This window comes from Salvia splendens, chromosome 19 (assembly GCF_004379255.2).
Source record: "Salvia splendens isolate huo1 chromosome 19, SspV2, whole genome shotgun sequence".
Taxonomy (NCBI): domain Eukaryota; kingdom Viridiplantae; phylum Streptophyta; class Magnoliopsida; order Lamiales; family Lamiaceae; genus Salvia; species Salvia splendens.
In genome coordinates, this window is record NC_056050.1 from 6,547,805 (window position 1) to 6,571,049 (window position 23,245).

General features: G+C 37.1%; 1 protein-coding gene and 1 pseudogene across 1 annotated transcript; one reads left to right on the top strand and one right to left on the bottom strand.

Annotated features, from left to right (window-relative positions):
- Positions 1-5,402: 5,402 nt before the first annotated feature.
- Positions 5,403-6,986, top strand: LOC121779482 (aldehyde oxidase GLOX1-like). Its single transcript, XM_042176811.1, has one exon. The coding sequence runs from the start codon at positions 5,403-5,405 to the stop codon at positions 6,984-6,986; it is 1,584 nt and encodes a 527-aa protein (XP_042032745.1).
- Positions 6,987-8,533: 1,547 nt separating this feature from the next.
- Positions 8,534-19,636, bottom strand: LOC121778933 (annotated as a pseudogene).
- Positions 19,637-23,245: the final 3,609 nt, after the last annotated feature.

Sequence of the window (23,245 nt, forward strand, 5' to 3'; positions counted from 1 at the left end):
CTATATAAGTAAAACAAATACATAAATTATTCTTGAATTTAGAAACTATTTTACTTGAATTTAGAAATTATTTTTTCTACCCTACTGTTTTCCAATGTTTCATTTCATTCATTCTTCTCTACCTGCAAGTACTAGACGTGCTCAACATGCCAGATCACTATTTCAATTATTATGTTATGTCTAGTCTATATACTTCCCTCATTTATACCTGCTTTTATTTTATTTCCACTTTTTAAATTTATATACATATCTATGTTTTCTTGTGTGTTCACCAACAAATCTTTTCTATTGCTACCTATTTGACTTTAACTTTTTATATATATATATATATATATATATAGTGGTGTGTTAAGGTCCTTCACAGCTTTTCAGTCCAAGCTTCAATCAGATCACAGCCCTTGGATCCTTGAATTGGATGGTTGTGATGATCTGCATTATTACACTATAATGGTGCATTATTAGGCGGTGTGCATTATTCAACTGAAAATCTGCATTATTACACTATAATAGTGCATTATTAGTCGGTGTGCATTATTCAACTGAAAATCTGCATTATTAAATGACACGTGACATGAATCTAACAGTCGGATGATAAAATCGAGGGGTTGAGATTAAAAAGAACAATAGAACAAAAAATAAAAAAGGAAATGAATACATTCATATATATATATTCTCCCCAAATGGTTTCCAATATTGTTTCTACCTACCTAAACTAGTTCATTGCATGCCCTCTATCCAAATTCAACGGACGTCAATGTATTATTTACATTAATTTAATAGAGCTCTAAATAAGCTTAAAGTAAATCGTACTAACACTTTCATAAAATATTATCAATTTCATTAATAAAACTTTTCATAAAATAGACACACAAGTCTTGTTACAATAGGAATGAGATACATATTAAGTATTTATCTATATAAGTAAAACAAATACATAAATTATTCTTGAATTTAGAAACTATTTTACTTGAATTTAGAAATTATTTTTTCTACCCTACTGTTTTCCAAAATTTTATTTCTACCTAAACTAGCTCATTGCCCTTCTATCGAACTACCTCTATTATTTGTTGAAAGTTTTGAAGTCACTAAATTAGCCTATATATCCCATCCTCCATCTACTATACGTGCTCACATTAATTAATAACTTATGTTTCATTCCATTCTGTTTGGCATGTGTATCTAATCTTCATCTTAATTTTTAAAGTTACTCTTGTCGCTTTCGCTTACTATCTTCTCCATAGGTTTTTTATTGTTTGACTTTAGTTATTACCTATATTCAAGCTTTTATTCACTTAATTAATATATTTATAAATTAATCTTAATTGTGGATATCAATGATTATCTTCTCTCAACTTTTTAATTAGATATAACCTCATTGATATTGTGTGTGTTTCTAACAAGTATGATACTCTCTCCATCCAATGTTACTCTTGAGGCGTTTCTTTTTAGCACGTGATTTAAGAAAGTTGTGTTTAGTAAGATAAATAAACTAGAGGAAAGAATAAAGTAAGAGAAAGATGAGAGAGTAAAGTAAAAGAAAGAATAACGTAGGTGTGATTAGATGTTTTGTTTTTAGTAAAAAAAAAAATGACTCAAGTAACTTGGGACAACCTAAAATAGAATACGACTCAAGCAGCGGCGGACCTACTCAGATCCATGGGAGCCATGGAACCCCCAGAAATATTAGGTTTTAGTATATGTATATTAATGCTTTTAACAAACACTCACATAGCCCTGTTGGCTTCCCTTTAAATATTTTTTCTACCCAAATGGTTTCCAATATTGGTTCTACCCACCTAAACTAGTTCATTGCATGCCCTCTAGCCAAATTCAACGTAGGTCAATGTATTATATACATTAATTTAATAGAGCTCTAAATAGGCTTAAAGTAAATCATACTAAAACTTTACATATTATTTTCTGAAGTGTTTGACAAATTATAAGTAGACTATTTTTATAATTTTGTTTGTGCGTCAAATTAACCTTATTAGTAGGTCGACACAATAAGGTTAATTTGGAATAGAATTGAAACTCTAAAATATTATGAATTTCATTAATAAAACTTATCATAAAATAGACACACCGTTCAAAATCTAAAGGTTCACGGTAGGTATATATTTAAGATATAAAGATAGTTATTCAAAGGGAATATCAAATATGTTAGAAACCCTGCCCAAAAAGTAATAAATATTGAAAATCATGTCAAAAGCTCATATATAATCAAAACTCAGCCCAAAATTTGGCTTTTATATTTTATATGATGATGACAGATTTATTATGGATCAGATTGATCGCCATCAAATCTTAGTAACAATTTTTTTGATTTAAAAAGAGATGGTGCAAGTAAAATAAGTAAGGAAATAAGACACATATAGCAAACAAATATTTATTGAACCAACTTTATTTCGAACAACTTAATAAGAGACATACAGCCAACAAATATTTGTTTAATTCGGACAATTTGAGCATGTAAAAGTGCAATGGCAGGTAGATGGTTGACTGCCTCCAGATGTGCAAGAAGAATCGATAAAATTTCGGCCAAATGCAATAACACAGTCGGCTCGACATTGATCATTGCAATATCCAAGATCTTTTCCACATGTGCATAACTGCTTTATCTCACTCCTACTACTAACTGTAAAATTAATAAAGTTGGGGAAAGAATTAAAATTGAGAAATCTTATTTTTGTAAGGAAATACAAGTTAACATGTACTTTTATTATTATTTAAGCGTCGAATTAAATTTAAAAACGAACCTGATGCTAAAAGGATAGAGTATAAGATGATGACGAGGAAGACCTTTGAAGAGATGCCCATTTTCTATTAGAGTATAGGTTTGACGTTGGACTCTTCGGATATGTATATATATAGGGGAAATTAAATATTGTAACCTTTAATTGTGGTAATATTTATTAAATAAATATTACCACAATTTAATTGAGGTAAAATTATTTAATAAATATTACCACAATTCAATTGTGGTAAAATTATTTAATAAACTAGACTCTGAATATAATATAAATAATTTTCTTTTAAATTGTGGTAATATTTTTTAAACATATGGACAGTACATTGAATTTTTTCAAACCTACTATATTTATATAATTTGTTTCTATATTTATTCACATTTATCTATTATCATTATATAATAAAATTATTATTATCTCAAATTTTTGACACAGATTATAATAAACTCATAATTTCGTTGTATATTAATAAAATTCACTACTTAAATCAAATGTACCAAATACATTATAATTTTAGATTTCATATAATGATATTGTTTCTTATTTCAAATATTTAATCCATAATTCGAAGAATATAAAATTGATTATAGAAATACTCAAATTCCTATAATTTAGCTAGCTGGATAGAAGGGCAATGAACTTGTTCAGGTTGAATAATTTTTGGAAAACATTAGAGTAAAAACAATAATTTTCAAGTAAAAGAGACATCATAAGTAAGGCTAAAGCTATGTTAAATACTCATGTTCTAATAACACAAATAGATATAAGCACAGTATAAAAAAAATGAATTGTTTTTGTCTATCAAAATAAAGTTAAAAACAATTTGTACTACAAAGCAAGGCGTTAGCCATATATGGATGGCTTGGTAAAAATATTCTAAATAAAAATACATAAGATCTTGTCATCCACCAAAATATAGTATATTTTCTTTTTTAACTATATTTTGTTTTTCCACAAAACTCATGAAAAACACATCAATATAGTCCCAACAATAATGCACAAATTAAAAAGTCATTATTATCTGATTGTAATAGAATTTTTCAGTTAGAGTGGGATGAAAGCAACATCCCATAATAGAAACATCAATCACAACTTAAATTTGTGCACTAAACTTGGAGATTTTTCATAATACAAACTATACAATATCTGCTCTTTTTATGCTTTCTTAAAAAAATTTAACCTTTTCTTTTGCTCAAACTTGCTTAAATATTTAGCCTTAGTTTTTATCTTTTTTAAAGGCTGCCTTTTTCATTTTGAATATAGAACAATGACCTTTTGAAATTTGTATCCCCAAGTGAATATAGAATACCATCCAATGATAATTCAAACTTATGACATTTTTCATGTCACCAACAATAACTACTCAATAATGTACTAACACCCCGAATTTAGGGACCATGACTTAAAAAGAAGGCTAACAACGGATATTTTCAACAAAGAATTTAGGTAGATAAAAGGGTAATGAACTAGATTAGGTAGAAATAATGTTGGACAAATTCGAATAGAAAAATAATTTCTAAATTCAAGTCAAATAGAGAAAAATAATTTCTTAATTCAAGAATAATTGATAGATTTGTTTACCTTATATGCAAAAATAAGATGTACGTATCTCATTCCAATTGTAACAAGACTTGTCTGTCAATCTTAACATCTTAACAAGTAACAGAAAATAATTTTACTTGACTAAGTCATGATTCGGAGGATAAAGGGATATGAGTTTTGAAATTCCAATAGCTAGGTAATTCCTTAACCAAACATTGTAAGAAAGTATGTTCATTGTATCAATAATAATCATGATCGGTTATTAAAAATATCCAACTAATTAAAGTCATCAAAATCTATTTTGCAGCTCAAGAAAACAATAAAATCACTTCAAATAACGAATCCGGACACAAAAATTGAAACGCAATTACCCGCGTTGGGAAATTTTAAAAATAAGAACAATTTATGACGTAAAAGAAAACGTTCCTAAATTAAGAACAAATTAAATTAATCTTTTGGTTGTTTAGGACGCTTCCATTTATTAATGAAATTGATAATACGTTAGAGTTTCAATGTAGTAAAGTATTTGCAATAATTCTATTCCAAAGTAACCTTATTGTGTGTGCTGTTGACAATTTTTTATGCACAAACAAAATTTTATACATGGTCTACTTATATTTGTCAAACACTTGAGAAGAATGATATGTAAGTTTCTCCTTGAGCCAATTCAGGGGTCTATTAAATTAATACGCATAATACATTGACGTACGTTGAATTTGGATAAAAGGGCAATGAACTTGTTTAGGTAGGTACAAATAATTTGCAAAAACATTTTGTAGAAAAAAATAAAAAAATGAGGGAAGTATATAGACTAGACATGGCATAACACAATAATAATTGAAATAGTGATCTGGCATGTTGAGCACGTCTAGTACATGCAGGTAGAGAAGAATGAATGAAATGAAACATTGGATTAAATTGATTGAGCACACTCCAACCTAATTAAAAAATAAATGTGGAAATTACTAGTATTTAAAGATGTGGGAAGAGTGAAGAGAGAAAATATCAATTCAATTCAATCTGAAAAAACATTTGATTTCAATTGAATATATGATGGATATGAAAAAGATAGTAGTAATTGGTTTGAGTTTGATGTTAGTAGCAATGTTGCAAATGGTTGTTGTTGCTGCTGGTGGGGGAAAGTGGGACCTTTTACGGTCGAACATCGGGGTGTCTGCGATGCACATGCAACTCCTTAACAACGATCGTGTGGTGATCTTCGACCTGACTGATTTCGGAGCCTCAAACATTTCCCTGCCAAACAACCGGTGTCGCGACAACCCAAAGGATTTGGCACTCCAACACGATTGCACAGCGCATTCTGTTGAGTACAACGTGGCTTCCAACTCAATCCGGCCGTTGTTCGTGTACAGCAACACGTGGTGCTCTTCTGGAGCCGCCATGCTTGATGGTTCTCTAATGCAGACGGGAGGATTCAACGATGGTTATAATACCGTTCGAGTGTTCAAACCGTGCAATGATAATTCTTGTGATTGGCAGGAATTTAGCAATGTCCTCACTCATAGAAGATGGTATGCCTCCAATCATATTTTACCTGATGGAAGGCAGATCATTTTTGGTGGACGCGACCGCTTCTCGTACGAGTTTTACCCGAAAACATCTGGAGCTGATCTAGCTGTTGAGTTGTCTTTCCTCAAGGACACCCGAGATCCGACCATTGAAAACAATCTCTACCCCTTTGTTTTCTTGAACGTGGATGGGAATATGTTTGTCTTCACCAACAATCGAGCTATCATGTTCGACTATGTAAGGAGAGTGGTGGTCAGAACTTACCCTACCATCCCGGGTGGAGATCCCAGGAACTATCCTAGTTCGGGTTCTGCAGTTCTGCTTCCGTTGCGGATATCCTCAGGAGCAGTAGTAGCGGAAGTATTGGTGTGCGGGGGAGCACCAAAAGGATCCTTTACAAGTGCAAATAACGGCAACTTTGTAACGGCCCTTAATACATGTGGGAGGATCCGAATAAACGATCCAAATCCACAGTGGCTCATGGAGACAATGCCTCTCGCCAGAGTCATGGGTGACATGGTGCTTCTCCCCAATGGAAATGTCTTGATTATTAACGGGGCCGCTGCTGGTACAGCTGGCTGGGGTATAGCGCGTAATCCTGTGCTTACACCCCTCGTTTATCGTCCCAATAATCAGGCCGGCTCCAGGTTTGAGGCACAGAACGCCACTTCTATACCTCGGATGTACCACTCCAATGCAATATTGCTTCGCGATGGACGTGTTCTTGTTAGTGGAAGCAATCCAAATGCTTATTACACATTTACAGGGGTGCTCTATCCCACAGACCTCACAATGCAAGCTTATTCCCCAGAATACTTAGATCCACAGTTTGCACCTCTTCGTTCCAACATCGTTTCACCGGCTTCGCATTCTCAGCTTGGCTATGGACAACTACTCACCATTAATTTCACCCTTCCTCAACCCACAATCAATGCTACTACTCTTACTATCTCAATCGTCGCACCTCCCTTCACCACACACTCATTTTCCATGAATCAAAGACTTCTCCTTCTTACCACTTCTAATGTCACATCTTTGGGAGGATCCAATTATCAACTTCGTGTCTCCACTCCCAATTCTAAAATTCTTGCTCCTCCAGGATATTATCTTCTCTTTCTTGTGTATCAACAAGTTCCAAGTCCTGGCATTTGGGTCCAATTCAAGTAGGAGGACTACTTATTTTCCTTCTTATTAGTTTTGTTAGTTTATTTTGTATCCCCTCTCTTTCTCTCCCTCTCTCTCTTTAAGGAGGGAAAACCAGAGATATGTGTAATTTCAATTTCATTTTAAAATACGCTCTCCTTTCCTTGAGAGTACGTAAACAATGATATATATACATCTTCACTATTTTTACTTAGAATATGCATGCCTATTGTTATTGTTATATTTGAATGTATATCGCTCTAAAAAGTTTGTAGATCGTTCATGTGAAACAAAGCTCCCAACATTCCTCAAATACGCATCATGGATTCAGTTCCCCTCCGGAAATCGACTCCTCCCCTGCCACAAACTCCCGAAGGAGGCTGGCGTGAAAAACGTCATGGATTCAGTTCCCCTCCGGAAAGCACAGACGGTACGCCACCGGACCTACGCGCTGCAAAACTTTGAAAGGGGCATAGTACTATCTGGCCAGCTTGGCCGATAATGGTTTGGCCACCGAATGCTGACTGTACGGCTGAAGTTTCAGCCACACCAGATCCCCTACCTCAAACTCCACATGGCGTCGCCGTTTATTGGCAGAATCCCTTATTCTATGTTGTGCGAGTTCTAGATTATTGCGCAGCTCGCGAATGAGAGTCCCTCGATGGCGAATCAGGTCAGCCACCTTCGGAGGGGTGGCGGACGATGGGGGTGACGCCACTAAGAGTGGTGGCTGACGGCCATAAAGCGCCTTGAAGGGCGACGTTCCAAGTGCGGCGTGGTGGAAACAATTAAGCGATAGCTCCGCCCAAGGAAACAGAATACACCACTTGGAAGGACGGTCAGCCGCGAATGCCCGCAAATATTGCTCCAAACCCCTATTTCGAACCTCTGTCTGCGGGTGATAGGCTGTGGGAAAATGGAGTTTGGTACCACTGAGGCGTAGCATTTCTTCCCACGTGGCATTCAAGAAGACCGAGTCCCTATCCAAAATTAGCGTCTTAGGAAATCCATGGTGACAGACCACTGTGTTAACAAATAAGTGTGTCATCTGCAAGGCATCGAATTTGGTAGGCGATGGGGCAAAATGAGCATACTTGGAGAGGCAGTCCACCACCACCATGATTGTTGTGTACCCTCAAGAGGGAGGGAGACCCGTAATGAAATCCATTTAGACGTCTTCCCACACTTGCGAAGGAACCAGTAGTGGCTGCAGCAACCCTGCAGGTTTTTGAGTCGAATACTTAGTCGACTGACACATTGCACAAGAATCAACAAATTTCCTCACATCCTTGCCCATGTTCGGCTAATAAAATCCCGCTGATAACAGGCGAAAAGTCCTCTCGTGTCCGGGATGGCCAGCAATCGGCGTGCAGTGGTGTTCCGTCAATAGAGGTTGTTTGAGCTTGGAGTTGCTGCTGAGGAGGATCTCAACAATACACTGTAAAATTCGATACCGAAATGAATTACATATCTCTCCACTTGCCTACTTTCTTCTCCAGCTCCAGTTGTTAGCTAACCGATTCTCAACCGTTTGTATTCGTGAGAGTGGGAAGTCATACAAGGAAATGAGATATTCAAATGATGGATCACAAGGCTACTTAGATCCTAAATGCATTAGTGTGCTCAACAGCCTACAATGAGCTCATTAACATTTCAACAGCACCAGCATCCGAGTCAACTTGAGGAAGGGAATTAAATGTCTTAGAGCATATGCAATAAGAAATGAACCTGTCTATCATCTCTGGAAGACAATTTTATAAATGTGAGCGTGATCTAACTTTACAGGGAGAGACTATGCCCTTTGGATATTAATTCCTCCAACTTATTCTCCAGTTGAGAATTGGAGAGTTGGTCATCCTCACTCATCATCCCTTCTATCATCAGTGTTATTTCACCCTTTGGTTGATGGGTTGAGAATGCTTCATTCGCTTCCCCAAGAGTACCCCTCCAGAACTAGGGTTTCTCCAATCCTAATCAATCAAGCAAAATTAATTTAAATACTCCGTATAAATTATCACGGGCCTTGGGATATCCCAAAATCCTATCCATCCAGTAAACAATGGATTAGCCTAAGAAAATGATATTTATTGAGTTAAGTGGAGAGAATAAAATATGAGAGAGAATAAAGTAGGAGAGAGTAAAGTATTGTACTTTTGCTAAAAAAGAAATCAATCACTTGAGTTGGGACAACCCAAAATGGAAAGTTGATCACTTGAGATGGGACAAAGGGAGTATATATTAGGGCTACAGGCGAGGTTTGCTAAATATGGATGTTTCATAGCATATGGTGAGCCTCGTAAAACCATAAAAGTAAACTTTACAAGCACATATCATAGACATTATCACTACCAGTTAATTCCTATCTCTCTTTCATACGTACAAACTGATCAAGCAAAGAAAAAGAATATAACATCAAACCACTAAATGTAAAACTTACTTCTTCATGTAGTTTGGTCATCTCTCGAGCAATAACACAACGCCTGAGAAAAGTTTGCAACAATTGGAAAACAATGATGCAGGTGCATGGCTTAAATTTAGTGACGAGAGATACACATTTTTATGCGACAAAATATGAAGAGAAAAGGGAATAGACCACATTTCATGTATATGAAGTACAATATCAGCTATCAAGAAGTGAAAGAATATTATTTTCTTTATCTGATTAGCATATTTTTACAAATAAAACAAATAAGAACCAAGAATTTACTGTCATTTGAATTGACAATTGAACCCATATTTTCCAACTCAAAATCATACACCAAAGATATCATCACAAGGGTCGTGTGTTACACATAAAATTTAGATCTAGAAATTAATTTTATTTTAGCAAATTGGTTTGAAATCCTTGAAGATACTAAGTTACAAATCCACAGCTTCTATCATGTGGTGTGCATATTATCTAAAGTTCTTTAAAACATGTCAAAGAATATGTCATCAAAAGAAGGAAAATATGATAAAAGGAAGCATGAGAGCAAGTGCCCTTGTAGTTATTTGCATACAGTGTTGTCAAAAACGCGACCCGAGAGCGCCCGGAGCGCGGGGCGCTCAGGTCGAGGCCGGCTTCGCCCCGACATGGGTGAGTCGAGCGAGATACATGGGGCGCCGTTGGGGCGACGGGGCGGGGGGGCGGCGACTGGAGCCGAAGTGGTTTTCCCTGCTTTGTTGACTAATTTTTTATGGGTTTTGAAAATGGAGATGAGCTCTTATGGGTAGAGAATCGAGGCATTCATTACTTTAACATACCTTTTCCTCTTTTCTAATAATTAATTGTTTTCTCAGCCTCTTCATCTCTACGACCCACTTTTCGATGTTTTCTCTACATTAATTAATTGATTTTTTTTTACACTTGTCTTTCCACTAACTACATTATTAATTCTTTTTCACCCACTCAAGTTAGAGAATAGTAACCTGTATCGATTCTCATGCAATAGTTAGTGCAATTAATTTATTACTCATAATTCTTTTTGTTACCCACTCCCCAAGTTAGAACAGTAAACATTTTAGTCTTTTTACAGTTAAAATATTCATTATATTGATTAACTATCTTTAAATATTAGTACTACATAAATAATAAATAATCTAAAAAATTGTACTTCACACCAAAAAGTCATTTTCAGGTAATGAATTTCATTAACCTGTATTAAAAGTATAGATATAACATAATTAGGCTAATGGTACGCCCCGATTCGTGGGTCTCTCGACCCGCTCGCCCCAACGCCCCGCACCCCGGATTTGACCTCATCGCCCCGGCTCGCCCCGCGACCCTAACAACACTGTTTGCATAGAAAATTTTACAGTCAAACTTGCCAAATTTGTATTTAAGGTAGAACAGCAGAATCACAAAAATCTACAATATATATGTTTATACATTAAAACTGAAAGAAAGAATCAATGGAATTCATCCTGGGGTACCTAGTTCAAAGGGCAGTAATGTGAACCTCATACATTAATTAAAACAAAAAAACTGAATACCTATAATTGCTCTCCAAATGAGAGGGAGCAGTGGAAGGAATTACCTTGAGTTTCCAAAGATCGAAGACGACTCCTCTAGGAACTGACAGAGCTTATGAGGAGGGACAAAAACACCTGTGTGGTTGCACTATTGGCAGAAACCATGAGCCTCTCTCTTCTTGTAGTGGCATGTTTAGGGAGATATCCGACTGCAGCATAATTTTGCCTCATAAGACAATATGTCATGAGTTGCAAAATGTATGATTTATCATGTATTCATGTGATTACCTAATGTGAACTCGTTAGTTGGCAAACCAGACGCAGAAAGAGCTGCTACCACAGCAGATGGACCTGGGACAGGAATGACAGGTATGTTTTTGTCTACACACAACTTGGCCTGGATCCATCACAAAATTAATACAAGTCAGTAGAATCTGAAAAATATCCGTATATAAATATGCGGATAGATAGATGTACCACAATATTACTTACGCAGGTAGACCATGTGTTAACTGTAAATTATTAGATAAGACAGCATGCAAACATTTAACTTACCAGCTCCATACCAGGATCACTGATTCCAGGCATCCCAGCATCACTAATCAGTGCGACAATTTCTCCACCTAGTAATCTCTTCAGCACAACTTGTTCTCGTTGAGACTCATTGAATTTGTGATAGCTTAACTGACTATCTAAATCTTAGATGAGCAAGACCTCCTTCCAAAAATACAAATATGAATTTATGTATATTCTTAAGCGCATAAATAGAATTTAAAACTGTCTTACAAGTGGAGTTCTGATTTTATAGTACATAAGCAACTTTCCTGAATGCCTTGTATCCTCTGAAAGTATGACATCAGCAGATTTCAGAACTTTAAAGGCTCTACAACAATTGAAACACAAAAGTATATTGAGAACCGGGGAAAGAAAATCAAAAGGAAAACTCCAGCAACATTTACAGGCTGATTGACCTTAAAGTTATCTTCAAGATTCCCGATTGGCGTGCCAACAAGATACAATCCTAGCTTTAAAGGACCCTACAAATTTAAGTTGGAAAGAACACCATTTACAATTAAAGGAAGCATAATGCCTTAAAATAAAATGAAACTACTGTGAATAAAAAAAGTAGCATTCTTCAATGTGATTGTAATGACTTCACATGAGTACACAAATTGTAGGTTGGGAAAGACAAGGTTACGGGCAAAGAAAATTAGAAAATGACTAACCCAACGCTGTATATCTAGGCTTTAAATTTGGGCCTGAACTATGGAGAATGGAGATTTGGTCCAACCCAATCAGGAAAAAAAAAAGTCTAACCCCTCCAAAGTTCACATGGACGGGTTTGAGGGAGGGTGTTAACAAATGAAACAAAAATAAATATGACAATATCCTATATCGATGTAAATAGTAAACTAAAACCACTATATAAGACACATTGGCCACTCCTCCTATCAGTGTTGTTAGGGTCGCGGGTCGGTCCGGGGCGCTGAGGCTGGACCCCTGGTCGCGGGGCGCTGGGGCGAGGGACCCACGAATCGGAGCGCAAAATTATTTATCATTTATATATTAGTAATAATAATGATTAAATATAATTTACTAATAAATAAATACTTATACTCACATAACAAGAAGAAAAAAAATTTAAATAAAATAATTATTGAAGGAATTATAGTCTATTTACTTGTTTTGATAATTAAAATGAATTTTATAATTAATTCATTTTGAGGAAAGCTGAAAAGTTGACTGTAATAATAAATTAAAATTATAGAAAAGTGAAAAAGTAAAAAGTTGAATGATTAGAGGTAAAAAGAGGCGGTGGTGGGTGCCTAGGTTTTATCAAAAGGACTTCATAGTATTAAAATACTAATAAAAAGAAAAGATTTCAGCTTCCTCTCTCTTTACAGAGAAACGAATCGCTCCCCTTCGTCGCCCCCTGTGTCGCTCCACTCGCCACTACCGCCCCAGGCGCGCCCCGATCGCGCCCCACGTATCTCGCTCGGCTCACCCATGTTGGGGCGAAGCCGGCCTCGACCCTGGCGATCCGCGCCCCGAGCGCGATTTTAACAACACTGCCTCCTATCACCAATTGATTTTTAGAATGGAACCCTATGGATTTCTATCAATTTTAGTTCGATTCGATCTATGTTATATTCTGTCTTTTTCAAACATTCTCCTATTCGTTCCGGCCAACCACCACCTTCAGATTGAACAATATTCATACACTAACAATTATATGTGTGAACGATAGTTGCAAAGCTAGAATTAGAGAAGGCGAATGAGTCCTCAGCAACTACAATGCAAAAATTGTGTGAGGAGATGCGGGTTTAAGGTGACTTTCAAGATATTCCCACGCGAATAGAACCCATGCTTTCACCCAGCCCCAACACCCGCGCACCGGCTTCCGACAACACTTCAGTTCCTTCAAGTCCCTCATCATCATTACCGGCGTTCAAACCAACCAGACCATAGCAACCTCTTCAACCATTCAACCTCCGATGTCATTGTATCACGTCTCTTGCCATCTATCTACCCTGTTGTTTTGAATGTTGTTTCAAATTCTCCATGCGTTGCATAATTGCACATGCTTTCATACAGCCCTGATGATTCGCCCACAAAATCTCAGCCTCCACTGCCACGATCCATGCCTCTTCTACTGCAATGTTTTTTCTCCACTATATTCCCTACAGCAGCCCTTGGCCATTGCTATTTGGATCGCCGCATGGCTTCAAAACTATCGGTTTACAGAGCCGTGTTGCTTGCACGTTTTTTCGCTCATTCTTCATTTTGTTTTTCAGTGATGCTATATATTAACTCATATTACCAGTGATTGCTACGCCCTCCTCGGAGGTGTGGCCCTCTGCATAGGTCGTTTATCATTTATTACATACTTTCTAGTTCAGTTTATCAATTAGTTTGATTTGTTCTGTCTTATCTACCATGGTGCCTATTTCCTGCCATCTCCTATTTGTTCCAGACTTCCAGCAAACAGCAGCCTAGCTTTTAACAGGCAATGTTAAATCTAAAATCATACCAAGTCTAGATACAAATAAATCAAGTATCGGTAGTTTCAATGCTCTTACATATACAAGCCAAGAGAGCACAAATGCATAATATATCAACGATTATAAGTTAACACGGAGTAATTGATTTGTATCAAGGAATTCGTGCAGTAGAATACAGAATGATAGTAATTGATTTCATCTCTATCATCTATTCATGAGACCGAGTATTAAAAAGTGAGCTAATAATCCAACTACATGAATAAATTATATCGATAGGATTAAATCTCCAGTAAAGTTTACAGATTACTAATAGAATGTGAGAAGAAACGAACAAGTAGAGACTTGGGATTGCAGCCTTTCCAACTCAACACTAGTCTCGTCTTCCATTGTGTTTCGATCACTTCTTATTCTCCCACATGTCCTTTCAAGTTCGAGATCGAGCGGCTCTAAGATTTCCTTCCCAAAATGCATTCGCATACACTACCTGAAGGTTACAAAAACAAAAATTAAACTAAAATTTTAAAAACAAAAAGCAATTAAAATCCAAATTAGCAAATTCGTCCGCTTGAAGATATCAATCACGAAGTGAATGTATAGCACTAAATAAACATGCAAGTATACAGAGTATATATAGTATAGCTAAATGTCAGTACCGGATATCAAACAAGGGGAATAAAGTCACAGACTGACTACCTTTTACTAAGCTTTGTTCACTATTTGGAAAACCGAGAATTTTGGAGATTTTGAATACTAAAAACAGTTTGAAAGCAAAAACAACTAAATGCAAATAATTAAAGAGGTAAAAGTACAAGAGATAAGAGAATTCCAGGGATGTGCATTCATAGTTATGGTTATACAAATTCCAACTATAATACCCTAGCACAATTTATACTTCGATAGAACGAGTCACATAAGTTTTGCCCATGCGGTACAAGCGTAGATTAATAACACTAGGGTTGTCAATTCTAGATCCGTAACTCCTAAAAGCTTCTAAGACCCTTGAAAAGTCCTCACTATTTATTAGCACTAAAAATACCTGCAAGTTTACAGGGTAGATCTAGTATAGCTAAAGGTCAGTACCGGGATATCGAACACAGGGAATAAGATTGCAACTGACTATCATATACTAAGCGTCATATACTATTTAAAGACACAGATGTTTTTTTTGTTTGATTTTATTAAACTAGACTGAAAAATAAATAAACAAATAAAAAGAGAGCATATAAACAATGATACAAAGCCGGCATAGAAATGTAGAATATTAGGATCCAAAACACAATCGACTTTCTTGAATTACGGTCTCTAGAGTTATTAAGTCGGTCACTTAACTGAATTAAACCCTCTCCCGAAGTGAGACATCCGTAGATTAGGTGTTGAAATCAAAGTCCCCTTTAAATCTCTAACATCTAACTCCTAAAAGATCGTTAAAGACCAATGACCTCACTTGAAACCTCAACTCTCCCGAGTTCTATTGAATTAAAGTGTGAATTATTCATTTTCCAAGTCAACTATTTCGTCTCCCGAGTACTCTAATCAACTCTAACATGTATTCAAGAGGTAGCTAATCAATTGAATATAGAAAGCGCAAGGATAAATCAAATAACTACAAGAGCTAACAAGGAAAATCAATCGAATATCTTCACCAAAAATTCCACAATTGATGTTTAACTCATACACAAGTAAAAACTACAAATAAAGTACGAGACATGAAAGAAATTGATAAAACCCAAGGTTGAATCTTCAATTTTCAGTCTTCTCTTGCCTGGATCTGCAGAACTCCGCTCCAATGGAAGATGGATGAATTTAAGGGTGGAATATGGAATGGAAGAAGTGTAGAGAGGGAGAAGGATTGGAGGCTCTGAAATCAAGATTATGAATTAGGTTCAGAGGTATTTATAGGCTGGAAAAAGGTTTATTTTTTATAAATTTCGTGCCCTACAAGAAATAGGAGAGATTTGGCTTCACAATATAATAATTTCTTTCCTTCTGTGAATTTCCGCATAAATTCCCGTCAGCTTTGACTGGACTGCGCAACGTTCGTAGAATTGTCATGACTTTCTCCACAGAACTCCGATTGAGACATGCAAGATATCCATGCGAAGATTTTCGAAGACGAAGAGAATAGCATGTAGTAAGCACAGACTGGACTTCAAAATCGCTGGCAGAATGGGCTCGAACAGAGGCTGCTGCACTTTGGCCTCTTTTCACCTTTTTTTTAATCTTTTTCTATCATTTATCAACAAACACATCAAAAATACCAAATATATAACATATGCAATTTAAGAACATAATTTGCATGATTGACATTTAAAACAAGTCAAATCTAGTCCTTAAAAACATCCAAAATCTATTTTTGTCAGGGAGCCACATTATTATTAGTAGTTAATGGTGTACTCTAGTGGTATAAGTTGTAAATAAATGAGAAATGAAAGTATCCTTATTTTTATGACGGAGGAATATTAAGTATCCCTAAAATGTATGAACTTTCTAAATTTGAAAAAGTTAAACAACCCATTACCGTTACACAACATTTCATTTACCGCTTATATCGTTACGCTACACTACTAATGATGTGGAGCCCACTTCCCACTAACACTATTTACACTATCCTTTATTTCAGTCTTACTTTACCAATTATACGTTAAAACCCGCATCGAATAAAATATTCATACTTTTCCGAGATAGAGGAGTATTTGTTTAAAATGTTAATGATTCCATTAAATAAGCATCTAAAGATATCCAATACTCCTTTTGTTCCATTATACGGAGACATTTTTTTTTGCGGGGAGATTAAGAGTTTTTCCTTCTGTTCACCAATACAAGGGGAGTTTCGACCCGGCACAGGTTTTAAGAAAAAATAGTCGAATTAGTGTTACTGGATTGTTAGATCCATTTCTTAAAATAGAAAGTTTCAATTTTTCAAAAACGAACTAAAAAGGCAAGAGTTTTTATTTCTAGGAAAGAGATGGAGTATTATACAACTTCAAAGTTAGGACCTGCCACCAAATTCAGCAATGCTTCATTTCTATTACGAGGAAGCCGAACCTGAACATGAAAGGGAAGATCGTCCCCTTGTAAATAAATTTGTTCTTCTACAATCTGTTTCGCATAATTCACAACTGATTCACCACAAAAATCCATCCATATCTTTTGGATCGTGGGTATGTATCCAATTTCAGAGGGGATATTCTCCAATCCATTTATATGAAAAAGACGAAGTTTCTCCAGTCGTGGAAAGATGGAGCTCGCTTCAGCAGTCCAATGTTTCAGGCTAGGAATGGAATACAATCCCAAGTATTTGAGGCAAGGGAATCGCCCATCAAATATTTCCCACTTGCCTGTTCCAAAACATCCTTCCCACAACTTGAACTTCTCAAGAAGAGGCAAAGAACCTATCTTTTCCAATATGTTTTCCCATTCAAAGTGATCTTCCATATCAAGAGTCAAACTCTTGAGTGATTGGGGAAAGATAAGCTTATACAAAGAGGCATTCCCACTAAAATCATACCAACACGATATATGAAGAGATTCTAATTTATATAGAAATTTAATATTGCTCAGACAATAATAATCATCACCGTCCATTCCCATGCTCCCTGAATATCTTATCCTCAACTTCTTGATATTGGGAATTCTCTTAACCACTTCTTTATCGCACTTAAAATTAAGTGCTCCTTCAAGTACCACTAGATTCTCCATGACTCCAGCATCACTCGGAGGATCCGGGAGAAGCAATCTTCTCCCAAAATCAATATGCCTCAGTTGAGGCATTTTCCAAATTTCAGTAGGCCCAATAGACTCACGTGGACAAGAAACAATCAATGTTTGCAAATTCCAAAAGTGGTTGAAACAAGAAAATATTGAGGACATGCTAGCAAATTTTACAGCGAGCTGTCGTAAGTTAACATATCCAGAAACAAGGCAATTCACGTAGCTTTCGTATTCGAAAGTACGAAATTTGTATGCATGTATTGTCCTCAACAATTCAAAATTCTGGCATAGTGGGACTTTCACATGCTCGCAAATAACGGAACGAGCATGAGACATACATTGCAAGTCATCAAGGAGTTTATCCTTTGAAGTGGTCTTGCGTATAACAATGCGGCGTTGGATATTTACGCCTCGAGGACTATATTCTCCTATCACGTGATAGAACCCTTCTTTCTTGGCCTGGTCTAGACAAAGGTCTCTTACCAAATCATGAACTTTAACTAGTTTTATGTTTCCAGTAGATCCCAATTCATCAAGTAGAACGAGATTTCTGTCTATTAAATCCTTTACAAACCCTTTCCCAATTGTTTCCAAACTTCTCCCATCTATTGGTTTAAGAAATCCTTCACAAACCCATAGTTTGACGAGCGTTGAGACGCTAATTGCATCATCTTCCTCAAACACCCCCATGTATAAAAAACAAGGCTTTAAGTGAACGGGCAAATGGTTGTAGCTCATTTTCAACAATTTCAAGCAATCCTTGTCGTTGTCCCAATTTACTACTGAAGCTAAGTTGTTCCTTATTGTTGCCCAACATTCTTGTGATTGTTCCATATTTTTCAAAAGACCACCCACTACAACAATTGATAGAGGGAGGCCTCTGCAGTTGTTTGCAATTTCCTTTCCAATTTTCTCCAATTCAAGAGTACAACATTCATCTCCAAACACTATTTTGGATAATAGTATCCAACTGCTCACCTCATCAAGAAATTCCACTTGATGGCTATAATGACTGTTTAATTGTGAGCTCAATTGTGATAGCCTAGTCGTCACCATTATTCGACTGTTATTCTCATTGTTAGGAAAGAAATATTGTATGTCATTCCAGGACTCAATATTCCACATATCATCCATTACAATTAGAAACCTCCTACCCGACAAATATTGGTAAAGCTCTAATCCTAACTCTTCTTCACTGCTTTCACTTAGTTGTTTCTTGTCTTTGTTAGTGGTTTGAGAAACAAGTTCACATAAAATTTCTCTTGTGTTGTAATGTTCAAAAATAGTAGCCCAAGCACAAATATCAAACCGCTCCTTAATAACTTGTTGTGAATAAACAGTTTGAGCAAGAGCAGTCTTACCTATCCCGCCCATTCCTGTGATGGAAATGACTTGGCGGCCAGGTTCATCCGCAACGAGCTTTTCCATGATCCCATGTAAGACATGATCAGAGAACACTATTATGCCACTACTCTTCTTCCCAATGGAAGAAAAGACAGATCTACGTCGTTGCCGTTGATCACATAGCACCACCACCTTCTGTGCGTTGGTCTCCATAGCCACTCTCTTGATCCGATCCATTTCTTCTATCACATTTTGTACATCTTGATGCAACTTGTTCGGTTCATCATCGTTATGATTTGATGAGACATTTCTCGGATCCCTTGTGCCTCGAAAGCAATTGAAGGAGCATCTGATTTTGGCTGCTTCGGATCTACTGACCTGAATCTTTTCGATAGCATCACCAGCCGCATAAGCTGCATCTTTAATGGATCTACTGAGCTGACTCTTGTGGACAATATGAGATTCGATAACATCTTCAGCGGCATAAGCTGCATCAGCAATACGCATCTCCAATGGATCTGCTTCGTCGTGGTCAGGAACAGGGGACTTGTATGTTTGGAGAAATTCCAGTAGGAATATAACATATTCAGTGAGAGATTGAATTTGGGGTATGTGAAGAGAGATGGGTGGGGAATGATGGTTTTTGATGGAATCTATGATATTCATTAGAGCACCCGCAACGCGGGCCGTGGGCGTTCCGCGTTTCGTTCCGGGTCATTAGAGCACCCGCAACGCGGGCCGTGGGCGTTCCGCGTTTCGTTCCTCCGGAACGAAACCGTAGCGGAACGCGTTGCGGCGCTACGTTTCGTCACGGTTCCGTGCCCATGCCGTCCCGGGTGCCGTTGGCACGAGACGCGGCACGGTCTGTGCCGCCACGCGCTTCGGCGACGTGGCTCTCCCCGCGACGTGCGTGACGCCCACTCGCTGCCCCGCGAGTGGGCGTCGTCACGGTGACGCAATAATTCAATTTTTTTTTTAAAAAAATCAAATTTAAAAAAAAATACTTTTATTTATAAAAATTGTTTTTATAATTAAAAACAATTTTTACAAATAAATGAATACAAGAAATTCGTAATATCCCATATATATTTGATGGACTTGCGAATTTATGAAACCATTCTTGGTTGTTTCTCTTTTATAGAGACATCCTTGAATGTTTTATGTTCCACTTTCGATGTGGGACAAACTCATTCTTGGTTGGGATAAAATCATTCTTGGTGGTTTCTCTTTTATAGAGACATCCTTGAATGTTTTATGTTTCACTTTCGATGTGGGACAAACTCATTCTTGGTTGTATCACAACCTTGAATGTTTTTATGTTTCACTTTCGATGTGGGACAACTCATTCTTGGTTGTTTCTCTTTTATAGATACAACCTTGAATTTTTATGTTCCACTTTTGATGTGGGATAAAATCATTCTTGGTTGTTTCTCTTTTATAGAGACATCCTTGAATGTTTTATGTTTCACTTTCGATGTGGGACAAACTCATTCTTGGTTGTTTCTCTTTTATAGATACAACCTTGAATTTTTATGTTCCACTTTCGATGTGGGATAAAATCATTCTTGGTGGTTTCTCTTTTATAGATACAACTTTGAATGTTTTTATGTTTCACTTTCGATGTGGGACAAACTCATTCTTGGTTGTTTCTCTTTTATAGATACAACCTTGAATGTTTTATGTTCCACTTTCGATGTGGGATAAAATCATCCTTGGTTATTTCTCTTTTATAGAGACATCCTTGAATAATTTTGTCCCACATCGAAAGTGAAACATAAAACATTTAAGGATGTCTCTATAAAATTGTATTTTAAATTATGTCATTTTTTTTAGGATTTTAATTATGTCTTTTTTATTTTTTTGAATTTTAAGTTGTATTTATATTTTATGTTGTAATGTTATTTTAATTTTAATGAAGTGTGTTTGTTTTAATTGAATTGGATTGGGAATAAAAATAAAAAATGAAATTGAATGAATAGTAATTTAAGGAACGGTTAAGGAACGGATAAGAAACGGAGGGTTGCAGGTTCCGTTCCTTAGTTAAGGAATGGAGTAAAAAAGTACAATGGGGCCCTCAAATAGTGGTTTAAGGAACGAGATAGGAACGGTATAGGAACAGCGTTGTGGATGGCCTTAGAGAAACAAGGGCTGCATAGGCTGCCGTCAGGGTGTTTTCTGAAAGAATCTGTAGCTTATACTAACACAGTAATAAAGAACGAACAATGGTAGTGGATATGTTTTGTACAAACAAGTGGTTAGCATTAAAGCCCAACTTGCAATTCTTAAAAGGATATACCAGGTTCTATATTTCATTTCTTTTGCTTTATTATACTGCTTTTGTCCATCCTTTAATTGTCTTACTTCACTCAGTTACTTTTTTTTAAATATAAATTAAAATGAATGGAAAAATTTAATGAAATATAAATTATATTTTTATATACTATTATTAGTGATGGATCCGGCGAATTTCTGATGTTTGGAAATGCTAGTAGAGAATGAAGATTATGACACAAAGAATTTACGTGGTTCGATTTACTGAAGTAAATCTACGTCCACGGGAAAAAGGGAGGGCAAGATTGTATTGCTTGGTCTGTTTTCTACAGCTTACAAATACAAACTTGCTATTTGCTATATGGTATTTTATCTCTAGAGAGCTTAACCTTCTCATATCAGATCTAAGTTCTATTTATATCTTGAACTAAGATCGTGGCTTGCATCACCACCCTAAGTCGTGGATGTCGTGTAGGTCATGGCCTAAGATCGTGGATGTAGCGTAGGTCATGGCCTACGATCGTGGCCTGAGTTGACACCACGTGGTAGTGGGTGTGTTGGACATCCTGTATGGGTCCACTAACTCCTTGTTCGGTCGAATACTGAGAGTAGAGCTTGATGCCGACCTGAGAGCAGAGCTTGATTGGATGGCTTTTACCGAGCTGTAGGCTGAGGCCGAACTCTTTGGTAATGCCGAACTCATACTCCTGCTTTGGTTGCCGATCTGAGAGCAGAGCTTGATAGGTTGGCTTTTACCGAGCTGTAGGCTGAGGCCGAACTCTTTGGTAATGCCGACCTCATACTCTTCCTTGGGCTTTGGGCTGATGGGCCGTCATTGCTGTTGGGCTTGTTTAGTACGCACCCCATCACTACCCCCCCCCGAAAAGCGAAGTGAATCACTTCGGCGAAGCGAGTCACTTCGGCATTCTGAAAAAGGGGACGGGGGAGGCTGAAGTCAGGGGACGTGCCCTGCGCGTGACTGCATTAAATGCGGCATTAAATGCGACAGTAAAATCCGGCCGTCGAATCCTGAAAAGGTGGGATATGAAACGGTGCGATGATTTGAAATCTTTTCCAAATCTGATAAATACCGCCTTTCTTCATCATTTGAACACCTTTGCTATTGGCTTCTTCTGCACTCTCTATCTTTTGCGTGAAAAATTTCCTTCCGCTTTCAAAAATTTCCTCAGGATTTCTTCAAACTTTCGAAAGAGTAAGAACCATGTCTGCTTCTTCTTCGTCTGAGTCTGGTAGCGGTAGAAAAGGGGGTAAGGGGTCTTCTAGCCGGAAAGAATCCGGGGAGAAGACCGTAGAGTATTTTCACAGTATCTTGAGCAAGGAAACTGTGATATCCCTTTACGAAAAATACTCTTTTCCTGGGGGGAAGGCGGTGGTTCCCGACGATGATCATAGGGCTAACGACCCGCCGGAGGGTTATGCCACCGTTTACGAAGCCTGCTTAGAATGCGGGCTTCGTTTCCCTCTTCCCCCACCTTTTGTAGAGCTTCTTGATTTTTTTCAACTCCCTTTAGGTCAGGTGACTCCGAATTCTTGGAGGCACTTGTCGGCTTTTGTTGCCGAACTCCGTAGGTTAGATAAGGATCTGTCTCTGCGGGCAATCCTTAATTTTTTCCAATTTAAAAGGAAGGGATCTTGGTTTTACTTGATCCCCTTACAGCCTTTTAGGGCATTCTGCAAAACCAAGTGGCCGAAATGGCAAAACCGCTTCTTTTTTTATAATAGGACAGCGGCTCCGGGCTTCCCCTGGAGAGGGCCGAAGTCCGTGATTCCTCACCCTCGGTTAGAACCATTGGCCGAGCTCGATGACGAGCTCAACAAGATTCCCATAGTTAGGAAACAATACACGGAGTCTGAGCTCGTCAAGGGCGACGTCGTGTTCGACATCTCGTCTTCGGACGAAGAGGCCGAGGGTGAGGATTTCTCTTTACCTTTATGTTCTACTGCTTTAACGAAGAAAACTAACCTTGCTTTCTTGCTTTTTGG